General features: G+C 40.3%; 1 protein-coding gene across 4 annotated transcripts in view; it reads right to left on the minus strand.

Moving 5' to 3' along the window:
• Positions 1-11,712: 11,712 nt before the first annotated feature.
• LOC115354874 (chemokine-like protein TAFA-5) overlaps positions 11,713-13,519 on the minus strand; it is a 134,266-nt gene continuing 132,459 nt past the window's right edge. For all 4 annotated transcript variants that reach the window (XM_030045368.1, XM_030045367.1, XM_030045369.1 and 1 more), the window contains one exon: positions 11,713-13,257. In XM_030045368.1, the coding sequence (XP_029901228.1) occupies positions 13,249-13,257 (9 nt within the window). In that variant the 3' untranslated portion in view covers positions 11,713-13,248. The remainder of the gene's footprint in view (positions 13,258-13,519) is intronic.

Here is a 13,519-nt window from a genome sequence, read left to right on the forward strand (position 1 = left end):
ATGGTAGCTCCGGGTCCATTTCCACTAAACTATTTCTGTTCCCATTTTCACACGCATGCCACTCTGGGGTATAGATGCTCCTTGTGTAAAATAATGTGGCATCACACAAATGTATACAAGTCTGTGTGTGTGTGTGTGTGTGTGTGTTTGTGCATGTGGTTCTGACAATGCACATGTCTGAATACGGGCATCAGAATATCTCATCTTTTCATGCTTATGCATAGCCAGGACTTGGGAAAACCTAGTCCTGGGAGGACTAGGTTTGGATTTGGGAGGGAGCGGTAGGGGGCAATTAAAAAAAGATGACTGGTTGGATTACTGAAGCGTGTTTGCAGGAGAAATGTCTTTTTATTGTGAGATCATAGATGTAAATACAAACATCATTTGATATGTTTTGGAATAATGGCTAATTGGATTGCTGAATTATTTCAGCAAGGCTACTTAAATTTCAGACTGCACAACTATTTAATCTCATATCCTATTGATCCTAGGAGTTATCAGTTAATCCAAAGGTAATTAAAAGTAATCTGCTGTATCACTGAATGTGTGTATATTGTAGATGATGCTACTGATACAACTGTGCAGCAATCAGTAAGCCTTTTCAATGGCAACTCAAATGCCAGATGAAGTTTTATGACCAATCTATCCTGCCTCCAAGAAGAGCTGACCCTACCACATTATTTATGACAGAGACTCGGAGCAATTTGCCATGCTAGATATTTTAAATAACTGGACAGCTGAATGACTCTAATAACCAAATAAAAACAGACTGTTATTTTGAGTTATGCTGAAGGATGGGGCTCATACACCTCCACTGGTACGCCTGGGCTCTGTGTCATCAATCCTGCCTATAGCACTAAATCCTGGCCAGGATCTATGAACCCCTATTGGTATTGGATTTCAGGACAGCTATGAAACCCTCAGTCAAAGCTTTAAAACATCATCTTTGTCTTAATCCACTGATCGATAGGTCTGACAGGTTGAAATAACACAATAAAGTAGATTTAGTGGTCTACCAATGTGGGGACATCTCATACCTTGGAGGAAAGGCCAGGTCATTGGTCTTCTAAAAAAGTAAAACACTATCTGCAGTTTCAGGCACATCCTGAAATTAGTCTCCAGTTTTATTTCAAAGTAAGACATTTGTCATCTGAAAAATGTGCAACCTTTCCTAACAGAATTATTCATAGGGACAAATGTAAACAAATTATAGCACTTTTTAAAGGATATTTTGAAACTTAAGTTCTTGGTTGACAAAATTAGAGCATTCTAAAAGACTGAATCAGCAACCTCTTTTTGTTTTTTTGTTTTGTTTTATTTTTTTGTTTTTCCAAAAGTGTATTTATGGTGTTTTGGAATATTTCAGATGTGCAAGATGCAAGCCTCCGTACCTTTTAGCCAAAATGGATAGACTCTGCACTTACAAACTGCTTGCAGCTGTGCCTTCCAAAATCATCATCATTCATCATTTTATTGGCTGAGATTAATTTCATCACTTTGTTCAGCTCCCAAAGAATTATAGGGGATCTCAAAAAAGGGTCATCCATGCTTTTGGTGTTGTCCAGAAGATGGATATATGCCATAATCAAAGCAGATTTGTTTTTTGTGTCTTTCTGTGTCCTCTTTTATGCTGATATTGCCTTATGTCCTCATTATTAGACTACAAAGCATGCCTGTGTGGGGATGCATTACAACCAGACATTGAAAATTGCCTATAGATGGTGAGCATCCCATCTTTTTCAAAGTGTAATGCCATGTTTCCCTTATGTTAGTCACTGGGTTTGGACGTTTGCAGGTTTATATCACATATAGGGTTGGAATACAATGTCAAGAAAATTGTCTGCAGGATTTTGGAATCTGATCGCTTTGCTGCTTTACAATTACCTTTTCCATTTTTCTTGTTTTACCATAGGCATCAATTTGATTGTCTATTCTTCTTTCTCATGAGCAAGAGGCAAGGTTTTTTTTTTTTTTTTTTTGGTGGTTGCGCATGTCAGAGCTGATGTGGGAGCTTCTCAGTGTGCTTCCTTTGGGTTGATTGCCTATTTTCAGGAAGGCCTGGGCATGTGTTATCTGGAAATCAAAGCATTCCAGTCACATTTGCAGGACTGAGAAGAACAGTGTATTTGGCACGTAGCCTGTGTCAGGATATAAGGGATTTTTTTGAGCTGCCCTTACATCTATGGGAGATTAACCTCGTGCCTTCTAGAATGTACATTTTGAAATGATCAACCAGACACAGATGACCGACAGATGACCGTTGGTTTTAAGAATAAATTGTTCTTCTTAGCACTGCAAGTTTGACTGAAATCCTTTGACTCTCAGTTTTCCTGCCCTCTCCATGCACCTTGCGAGCGGGTGGAGTTGTGCCAGAGCACTAACTTTGTGGCTTATCTGGAATCAAAGGAGGGAGCTGCTTGGTGTTATCAGTGAAGCAGTGTACCTTTAATCACAACTCGGTTCATTGTCAGAGCTGTCACTATCACATTTAGGGTGTTAACTTGTGTTATTAAAGGGGCCATGAACTTACCGCATTCACTTGTTTATTTGTGAGTGGGTGTACGCACGCATGTTGAAATGGGACATAAGCATGTGTGCATATGTAGGTGGACATTTTTATGTCTTACTAGGCCTACTTATTAATATATGTGTGTGAGTGAATGCTGTGTGAATGTGTTTTTGTGTGTTTATGTGGATGCTTCAGGTCAAAGCCTAATCCTATGTGATACAGTGTTGACAGTAAGTTAAAGAAGCTGCAACTAAAGTTAATATTTACATTGAACAGGTTCATGTGACCTTAAGTATCTACACTGAGTCATTTGTTAAACTTACCTGATACAAATACTGATATTAACATTGGACAGTTCAAATAAAATGTGACCAAACAAATGAAACAAAGGCCTGTACTCTGGTTTTAAATGGGTTGAGTCTATATTTATTATATTGTTATGTTGAAATGCTGTGAATCATTGGATTTAAACAGTCTAATCATGGGGAAGCCATAGGCACTTTAGGCACTTTAAGTAAACTGATATATTCTGGCTAATCCCAAAGTATGTTATTTGGTTGTATGCCATTGTTACATCAGGCACCACCATTCCTGAACAATGTCACACTTGACAAAGCCTGAGAGATTATCTGGAGAGGCAGTCTACTGCTGTTAGTATGTGCCTGTCTATCATCTGTGTCTACTTGATCTTTTCAAAATGTACATTCCTAGATGACAGTAGGTTGACACGTAATCTCTCGTAGTTGTAAAACGGGCTCAAAAAGACAAATCGTGACTGGAACCAAAGACTTTTTTTTTTTTTCTCAAATAAATCACACCACATGACAAGCTGCCACCACTGATAAGGGCCCATTTAAATGTATAGAGCGGTGTCATGTTCAAACTTTTCCCCAGGAGGCTAGGGAACTAACTCTATCAGAAGGGTTCCTCTGGGGGCAGTAAGAAGCTGAACTGCTGAGTGCTCTCACCATGAAACCTATTGTTAGTCTAATGAACAGACAGGATTTGATTAAAACATTTCAAACATCATTTGGCCCACGATGCGGTGCAGAGAGGCTCCCCCACCGAGCACACTTAACACCCCAACGGTCTCAGGCAGGAGGCCTCTTACTCCCGCTCAAAGGTGAGCCCACAAATCACTGTAATGCATTCAGCAGGGGTCTCTTTCTCTGTCTCCATCTCCCTTTCTCTTTCTCTCTGCCACTTGCAACGCTAGTCGTTAAAAATTCATTAGACGCTGTTTGTATCGCCTCCTCAAGGATGTCACCCTTGATGGCCGACTGTGTAGGAAACGGCAGCTTCCACAGGCCGGAGGGGATTGATGGAGCTCCTACTGTGTACTGAGGTACTCTCCATGGCATTGATGTATACATGAGATCACGATGTTGCAGACATGCTTGGAGTTTGAATGAGACAGACAGGTCTTGTTTGGTGTATGTCCTCAGACTGTGACATCTGTGAGTTTAACTGCAGTAAGGAGAATGTCCTCCGGCAAAAAAACGACCCCATAGGTCATTTGCACAGCGGCGTTAAAGTTAAGCGACCTTTAGCATTTCCGTAAATGACAAGACATTAAGCATTAAGGGAGCAACAAAGTCTCCATAAGGAGGTTGGTGGGATGGCGGACGGGTCAGTAAACACGACTGTCACTCAGCTGACCCATGTTTAAATCCAAGCAATTAGGAGCAGTGTTCGTTTTCCAATACTAGTGAACATTTGCTACTTTAGTAACCTTAACCCTAACCTTTTTGAACCTTAGTCATTACGAAAAACCTTTCCCTAACCTTAACAATAACCTTTTCCTAACCTTACCCATATATTTTCCTAACCTTAACCAAGTATTCACAGTAGCTGGCTAGAGTAGCAAGCCTGCACAGGAAATAGTCCTTTGAGCCATATGCGCTACTAATTTAGAAAACGCTTATCTGGGTTGTATTCGAGGTTTGGAACAAATGACCCATGTGTGTTTTAGTCACCTGTACCTTATCATTTTATTGTACAAAGAGGGTTTGCAGTTATTAATTTTCTTTCTTCAAAACAGGAGAAAAGGTATGTGAAAGAGGGGCTGAGGTTGTAGTTGCTTATTTTTACCTATACTTTGTTCTGTTGTGATAAGCCTGACAAGCTCTGCATATACAGTAAATTGTCTTTGCATTTGCTGTTGAAACATGGAGATGACAAATAAGCTTGTTTCTTGATTGTGCTGTATGTTAAATATGTTTATGAATTTGTGTAGTTACAGATGATGGGGGTTTTAATACAGGCGGTACTCGTGCTGAGTAAAAGTAGGAGTATATCAAACAATTGATTGTCGGCCTATTACATAACATAAACAGGAGAAATACTGTAATCAAAATGGATTGGGATTATAGTAATCTGATTACAGAGAAATCCTAATTGGAATCTATGCAAATGCAAATAAACCCATTATCAAAATATAAATGTTAGGTGTTTTTAGGAGCAAAAGGCATGTGTACTGCATTGTAAAACTTGACGCTAATGCCATTTGACGTTTTGCGAAACAGTATTTGGGATTCACTAGTTGTCACTGAAGTTCATGCAAAACCACATCTTGTCATTGAACTTAATGCAAACTGAGGACAGAGTGCCTGCCATGTTAGCTGTAGACTCAGCTGTTTTCAGAACAGAAACTTGGGAGGCAGGCCAATTTGATTATCAACAGCCGACCACAGAATGACTGGACCAAGTTAACATGCACCAAGGTCATTTTGTTGTTCCTGAAACTGAGGGAGGTGATCCCCTTCTGCCAGCCTGTAGAATCCAAATTACACACACAGCATGTCAAGTGCCTTCACACACTTCATCAAAGTTCTGACACTAGAAAATTTCACGTAAAAGAACAACTAATCACATTTACAGTAAGCACGACACTTTCCCTTTCACTCTGACACCTCACCTCTCATAAACCCTTTGAATTGTGGTTTTCCCTTAAATTTCTGCTTAAGGGAGTCTCAATTTTAGAGAAAAAAACATTTCCTCATACTGTACAGTACATCAAGTCCATATTCTGTGTCTGCTGGTTGGAACACTTCACTGGACCTACATGACTGAGTAAAAGATTCAAACCTGAGGTGCCTTAACATCAAGTAGAAAATGACTACAGTAGATGTTTTGTGTATCATTTTATACACCTTTCCCTGAAAATAAGCAGGACATATTTGTTAGCTTTGGAAACCTTGGAATCTCCATTACATTTTAAAATCAAGTTTGGTGTGTGTGTGTGAACAAAACTTGGCCACATGGCAAGGACGAACCCACAAATGGAAGCAGAAGAGTTGAAGTTAATGTGCTCATTGAAAACTACTGTATACACTGAAAGCTTGCATGGCAGCAAAGCATGTCACTTAGGAAGGAAACATTTACACAGCATCCAGCCATAACAGCTATGCTTTTTCACATGCTGAATAACAGTTTGGACTTCTTGTAGATGATGATCAAATAACTCCTTTGATTTAATTGTCAAACATATTAATAGTAGCCTAGCTTTCACACCTTGCCAATTGCAAAATACTATATAATACACTAACTAGTTGTATTGTCTATGTAATGCAAACTGTGCTTTCCATGTTGGTAGTTGGTGTCTTGATGCCATGCTCTTGATCTATGCAATTATTTTGTTCCATATGCAAAGAGACACTGATTCAATTTGACCTTTTATGCTTATGAAATGTTTTGCCTCAGAGCGCTGACCTGAGTTGCAGACCCACTTAAACCTCTTCTGCAGGGGAGCCACAGACACTCCTGACAACACTCACGCCATAATCCCAAAACTAAACAAAACAAAACAGAAATTAACCCTGGTCCACTCACAACCAAAGTATCATATTAATGTTGTCAGCGCAGAAGGACCTCATGAGGCTTCTGTGGGTAGTTTTTTAGAGAGTGCTTTACTTTATACTGACCACCCATTAACCTAACCTTACAACTTTTGGAAATATTAAAATTCCATGTTTGACAGGCTTGATAAGGGCCTACCCTTGTCCTGTAGGTTGCTAAAAAGTTATTTGCTGAAGTTAAAGCACAGATTTAATGTATTTTGATGTCAAGAAGCCAAATCCACCCACAGTTCCATTCCATCCCCTCCCTCCTTCCTTTTCGCCTGACCTCACTCCCCCGGCAGATAATTTATTCAAGGCTCAGCATTTAGCAGGCCTAATCCTCTCTGCTGTTGCTCTTAGGTGCACACACTGTACAGTAATTGTATGAAAGAGTAAAAGTGGGATTTCAGGCACTCTGATAATCACCCACTGATTGCCCGCAGCATGGCGAAGGGAGGGGTGAGAAAGGAGAGAGAGAAAAAAAGAAGAAAGAGAGGAGCCAAAAAGCGTGACATGGGAGAATCAGGTGTCTACTGGACCGGTGAGCCGGGTCAGGCTGATAGGAGCTTGGCTGCTATGGATGGTGCACTCAGGCCCAGGCCTGTCCTGGAGCTCCAGTGCAGGTCCCCGGCCATAATGGAATCTGACAGGATGTAAATGAGTTTTTAAAAGAGCTGGTGAAGGTTGGTCATTTTTCTCATTTAGTGGTCCAACGTGCTGGCCAGGCCCCCAGCTGTCACCCTGTATCCCTGCCTTTCGGGGGAACACGAAGGGGCAAAATTCAACATAGCAAAGCCTGATTTCTGATGCCATAGATGGAGAATGGATTTTTTTTTTTTTTTTACTCTTTTTGTGTCTTTCTGTTGCTGACCTTGATTATGAATGCCAGAGGATGGAGGACACACCTGTATTTTTTTGCTCTTTGTGGTATATATTTTTTTCTGTCCTTCTTTGCTTCCTTTCTTCTGTCACAATGCTAATGTCAGACTGGCCGGGTTCAATGTGAGCAAAAGAAAGAGCATTGAAGGAAGAGGATGGCTCTGGAGAGAGATTGGGATTTCATGTTTAAGAAGTGCTGAATAGCAAGTATACTTTGTAGTGAGGCTTAGGAATCGTAAAACCAGTTTTAGGGGTTTTATGTTAAGATACCATATCCATTTTAACAGAAAAAAATAAGATAAAATGACTTATTCATGCCCATCTTTAGGGAAAAAAATAATGTTGATCGCTCTAAAGATAATTACAAAGTACTGCATCCTGGAATTCACGATGAGCACATTTTAAATTAGCAATAACTTCAATAAAATTACATTAATAGGATGATTTTTATGGCAATAATTCTGTAACAGTGAAACTATCAAGAAAATATATGAGTTCTGTGTAGTCTTAACAACACTGCAGTCGCCTAACCCAGCTGCTCTCGGGCCTCCACAGCAGTACCACTGCACCATTAATGAGCAGCGATAATGACTAAATGCTGTTAGTTAGGGTTAAATGGAGCCTGAACACCCAGCTGACAATGAACCATCTTACCACAGAGAGGTTGATCTGGGCAGTCGAGGGAAAACTCTGCACTGGAGCTGCAGAGCTTAACCTGACACTTTTAAATGTAAAACTCCTCACAGCAGCAACTGGTCAATGGCTAAAAAGGGCACTGCATCACATGACTGTAGCTGGATATACACACTACTCCTGCAGAGGCTGCAGAGGCAAAAATTAGTGTGGCAATCTTTTTTGTGTTGTTGTTAGTAAACCACTTACACATACATATTTTCATGTTTAGTAGTTATTTTCTAGATAAATTTGGTCTGCTTTCTTTCTTGCCTTTACACAGAGGATAGCACATAAAGGTATTATTTAACTGTTCAAATCTGGTGGAGATTGCAAGGATTCCAGAGATACCAGACAGATCCTGCTCAATTACAGTGGAATCTGTATAAAATGATGCACAAAACATCTAGAAATTTTTAATTTGACACAATGGTGTCTTGCATTTGAATATTTCACTAAGTTTAAGCGCAACGTAGTAATATTGCAATCAGCAGATGCAGATATGAGTGTGCTGTTGTACAATATGAAAAAAAAAAAAAGAAAAAAATCCAGGTTTAAAACTACTTCAGGAGAAATTTAAGAGAAAATCAGGGAGTTATACTTGGTTACTTGTACTTGTTATACTTGATGAGCTATCCTCCTGATAGGCTCATAGAATTGTTTGCTTTATGTGGCTATGTTTTTACTTTATATGCACACTGTAATGGTACTTGCAAACTTCGATTCCCCAGGGATAAAAATCATACCAAACCATCATGTCAACAAAAATGAAAATAAGTATATTTAAGTGGTTTACCTACAGGTGTTGGAAAACCACTGGTAGTCACTGTTGTGCACATGTTGCTCAAAGGGTATGAGAGCAGCCCCAGATTAATTGTGAGCGGGAAGAGTTTACACAGATATGTTCATAGTCTAAATGTTGGGTAAAACCAATATTAAGAAATTTTAAGCACCAACAGAATGCTTGATGCATTAGTGATTTGCATGAGCTCAGGTGATTCTCTGAGTGACAAAAGTCAAAGGCATGAGCGATACAAGCATGGCAAGCACATTTCTAAGAATTTAAAGGGAAATCTGAGCATTCACCAAAGCACTTCCCTATTACTGCAAAAGAAAATTTATATATTCACAAACTTGAATCTTGAAAGTACCATTACAGGGAAAGATACCATAGATAAAGCCCATCATTAAGCCACATGACTCCAGTTTAGTCATTCGTTCCTATGTAACCAACGCGTCACCCACTGAGGTAATGTTTTGTCTCTTGCTGCCCTAACCTTGACAGATTATTGGCCATGCTGAGAAAACCTGAACCGTTTTATAGGCTGAAAATATTGGCAGGGGAAGGCATCCTTGTGAGGTAAGCAGCTGTGCTGGCCATATTGCGTATCGATCCACCTTGCGCCGCGATGGCTGCACTTAATTAGATTTATATTGTAAACAAAGACTCACAGTATGAAATTTGAATTAGCAGGTAAATGTTATCCATCACAGCAAATAATAATATTTTGTGCAGTGTGATGCAGTATTGGTATTGCTGAGATTTATCTGGGCTGTAAATGGAGTGAGAATCTTCCCCCTTGGAGTTTAGAGCAGACTGTGAACGCTGCAGTAGCCTGCTTCTTCTTTCTCCTCTCAGTGCAGGCATAGCGCTACGACAGGCAAACAAATACAGGAGCATGCAGGAACGCAAACACACAGACACCGTCTTCTATCTGCTCACAGGCCACCCATAATGGTCTACACACACTATTTCACAAATGCATATATGCCATCAAGAGAAAAATGTGCAGATACAACAAAGGCTGAGAGGCAAGAAAAGAAAAAAAAAAAAACAGAAAAAAGGAACAATATCCACCTTAGGCACATATTCACACACTCTTCCTCTTAGTGATAATTATCCCACAATGTGTGACCCAATTTGACTCCCTAATGGTGCTGTCATTCTTTGCAGCACTCTTTTCCTACTGTACCTGCTTGTACTCGTTGCTCCAGGAAACTCCACATTGTCCTGTCTTAATCAAATTAAAACGTGTAGAGGCGTGACTCCAAACACTGTCAGAAAAACCTCAAGGATATGGAGCAGATTACTGGAATTCAATCTGATGTAATTAAACACCCTTCCCCCCTCTCCTGACAATCAGTCTCTCACAGAGAAAAAAGGTCCCTCCGGTTACTGTGAGGTCTAATTTCCGGCTCCAGATATTCCTCTGTACACAGAGGCATAGAGGGAACTGACATAGGCTGATCCTGCCAGATCACCATGTTAGCTCTCAGAGTAAAAGCCAAGTGTGGCATAACAGTGCAGACCTGGATTTAGAGAGCCAAGCAAGGGGTTAAGACCAAGAACAAACATTTCGGGCCATGCCATTCATGGAGAAATTGAACAATCTCTTCTTGGGCCTTCAGTGTTTACCTTGGAATCAAAGACCTCGTTGCCTGCATGGAGTTAGAGGGGATTCACATGGATTGCTACTGATTGCTCAATAAGATTGATATGTATTCTAGGTCTATTTTGTGTTCATTTAGCTTGTGAGTGGATGTTAAACGGACACTTGACCTGTTGTAACTGTCCTATTGTAGCAGATATAATATGTATCTGCTACAGAGCCCATGAATGATATTATATGTCAACATTGTGATCATTTGTTTGAATACTTCGCAATCCAAAATGCCCAGGAATATTTTGGGACAGAAGTCTCCACATGGAGAAAGGACATGGAACTTCTAATGTCAGAATGCTGTCTGGGGGAAAAAATAAAATAGATTTGCAATTTTACTTCAGGTATTGCAATAAGTTAAACAGAGAAATTGTACCACAAGTGTTGCTGCCAAATTATTTTTAAGCCACACTGAAAATCATACCATAATAGACTCTACTCAACTCTTACAGCCAGTAGCAGGAATAACAGTCATTACTACCGTGGGTGTCATCCACTAAAGTCAGCTGAAGAGCCCTTGAAAATTGTATCTGAAAACCACGACAGCATTCATCCTCCTATAAAAGAGTGCTGTGCATTCTATAGTTGCATGCTCACACAGATTAATGCCACCAAGTGACACTTTCATACTGGTAATAGCACTGCAGCCTGGTATCAATTATTGTTTGTTTTGACCTGCTGTTGTATGTGACTGAATGAAAGCTCCCATAAAAAAAAATGATTTCCTACTGTCGTCCCCTTATAGTGAATTCCTTGTCACATGCATTTGTCACACATTTTTTTTTTTTTTTTTTTTACATTTATCTATTCAGGATGTATTTGTCAGGCCTGAATGCTCTTTCCCAGCCATGCACCACTTCATATTTATTCACTCATATGTGTGTGTATGTGTGTGTGTGTGTGTGTGTGTGTTCACACCCGGGAGCCGTGCAGTACAATCACTTGTTAGCCACTGGTGCAGCTGAGGGATAAAAACGTTGATTAAGTGCATCTCGATAGTAGCTGACGGAGGGGTTAGGGTTACTCATTCCCTTCCTCCACCTGGTTTTCCCCGGGGATTCAACCCAGCAACCATGTGGTCACAAGCCCATTTCTCAGGATGGAGTATGTACAGTATCATCTTGTACATAGTTTGCAGTGTATGGACCGGATAAAACCACTCAGGACAAATCTAGAAAATCGAATTTCCTTTTGTAGTCAGGACCCGTAGAGATGAGACCAGAATGAGATGAACTGAATTTTTCTTAATAAGTCGGACGACCTTGGACACCAAAACCGTCTGTATCTGCAGGTGACGTTTCTTTCATGTATTTAATTTATTCTTAAAATATTTCATGATAAAAAAGTATCTTATGTAAATGACTCTAAGACTTCTGCAATGCCTCCTCCGCCTCGTCTCTCTCTCTCTTTCTCTCTCTTTCTCTTTCTCTCTCTCCGCGTTGTAGTCATTGTCGTCGCTGGAGAGAGGCCAGATTTGTGCGAACAAACACAAGCACAAAAATAAATTAAGAGATCAAAACCCATAGAGAGGAAACGAGTCAGTATTCCACACCGTGTACAATACAATATCATAGCAAATTAGCAGATTCCAAGGGCTTCCATTGACTACCATAGATATACAATGTTCAGTTGGCTGTAGATCAGTCAGTCAATAAATCTTGTCACTTTCCTTTTTTTTTCCTTAATGGTTTTGATAGACAGTGACTTGTAGATGACCATGAAAAGAAAGCGGCTACAGATGTGTGAACAGAAAACTTGGGACTACGAGCCAGCAGTAATGAGAACAACAGCGTTTGTTCACATCCTACTAAGCTGCCATTGTGACCACATTATTTGTCCAATAAGCTTCTCTACAAAGGTACAACATATAAAACTGTTAAATATATAACTTTTTAGGGCCTTTCAAAATACATTTAATGACATTTCTTTAGTCCTTCTTTTCAATTAGACTCAACAGCTTTAATACTCTCTTTAGATATTCATCATTTCTTTGATATAATCTGCACTCTTTCACTGTGACCAACCATGCTTATTGCAAGTTGTCCCAACCATACAGTAGCTATTGAAAAATGCAAATCAGAATTTTTTTTTTTTTGATACACAGTTATATGTATGTAGTACCTATAATCTCCAGTTTCAAAATACAGTGGTGGGCTTAGTCTGAGAAAAAATGTCTCCAAAGTGTTAAAGGTACTCCTTAGACTGTGTACGGTACATATGTGGATCCCGTCGGACACAAGGTTCGGTTTGTGCACCTTGTCTCTGTGCGGGGCAGTTGCTGGTCGCTGGCGACACACAAACAGCGAGTTCACAAAGTCTCCGTCTGTCTTTGCCAGATGGTCCGCTCTGTCACAATGATCGTAGCTGTTGTTTTCCTCTTTGGTCTATAAAAATATGGGAGGTTTACTCCAGCAGAAGGCCTATTCACAGCAGTGAGCACTCAGTTCGGACTATGGCCCAGTGAGGTGGTCAAAGAAGCCACAGGATCTGGTCTGTGATAATCCTGTCTACGCCCTGGACCTCCTGCCCTTCAAAATCCTTCTCGTCTCGTAAGAGGCTAGGAGAGTGATGGGGGGAAATCCCTTACGCAGTGCAGTCAGCAACACAGAGGACTTCCACTGAGGCAAAACAATTCTCAGGCTCTCAAGGGTTTCCGAATCCTCCGTGGCACAAGGGGGCGCTGCTAATTCACAGAGCAGGCAGATAAGAGTGGAGAGGAGGCAGATGCGATATGTTGATCCGATGACAGACAGCAGGAGATAGCAGTCACAAACCTGGGGGAACCGGTCACATGAAAGAGGAAGTCTTTTTTTTCTTCCAGAGGAGACAGCAAGTGGTTTGTCCAGTGTCCAGAGGAGAGATTGCTCCGTCAAACAATTGCGCGCTGGCGTTCCCGTCTCTGGCTGTGTTATGAGACCTGTGAATCAATAAGAGCACAGCAAAGATAAGACATTTATTTTAACACATTGGCTGTCCTTGTCCTGAGCCTGAATAAATCACAGCTCTTTCAAATCACTTCTGAAAACTCATTTGTAGCAGATAATTTGACCTGGTTTCATTCAAAACTTCATTATTTAATTTATTGATTAATTTACTTCATTTTATTTTCCTCATTTCTGCCTTGCTTTGCTGCTTCTTTCCACCATCTGATTATTAAGCACTTTGTAGTTTCTGTTTGA

This window comes from Myripristis murdjan, chromosome 23, assembly GCF_902150065.1.
Source record: "Myripristis murdjan chromosome 23, fMyrMur1.1, whole genome shotgun sequence".
Taxonomy (NCBI): domain Eukaryota; kingdom Metazoa; phylum Chordata; class Actinopteri; order Holocentriformes; family Holocentridae; genus Myripristis; species Myripristis murdjan.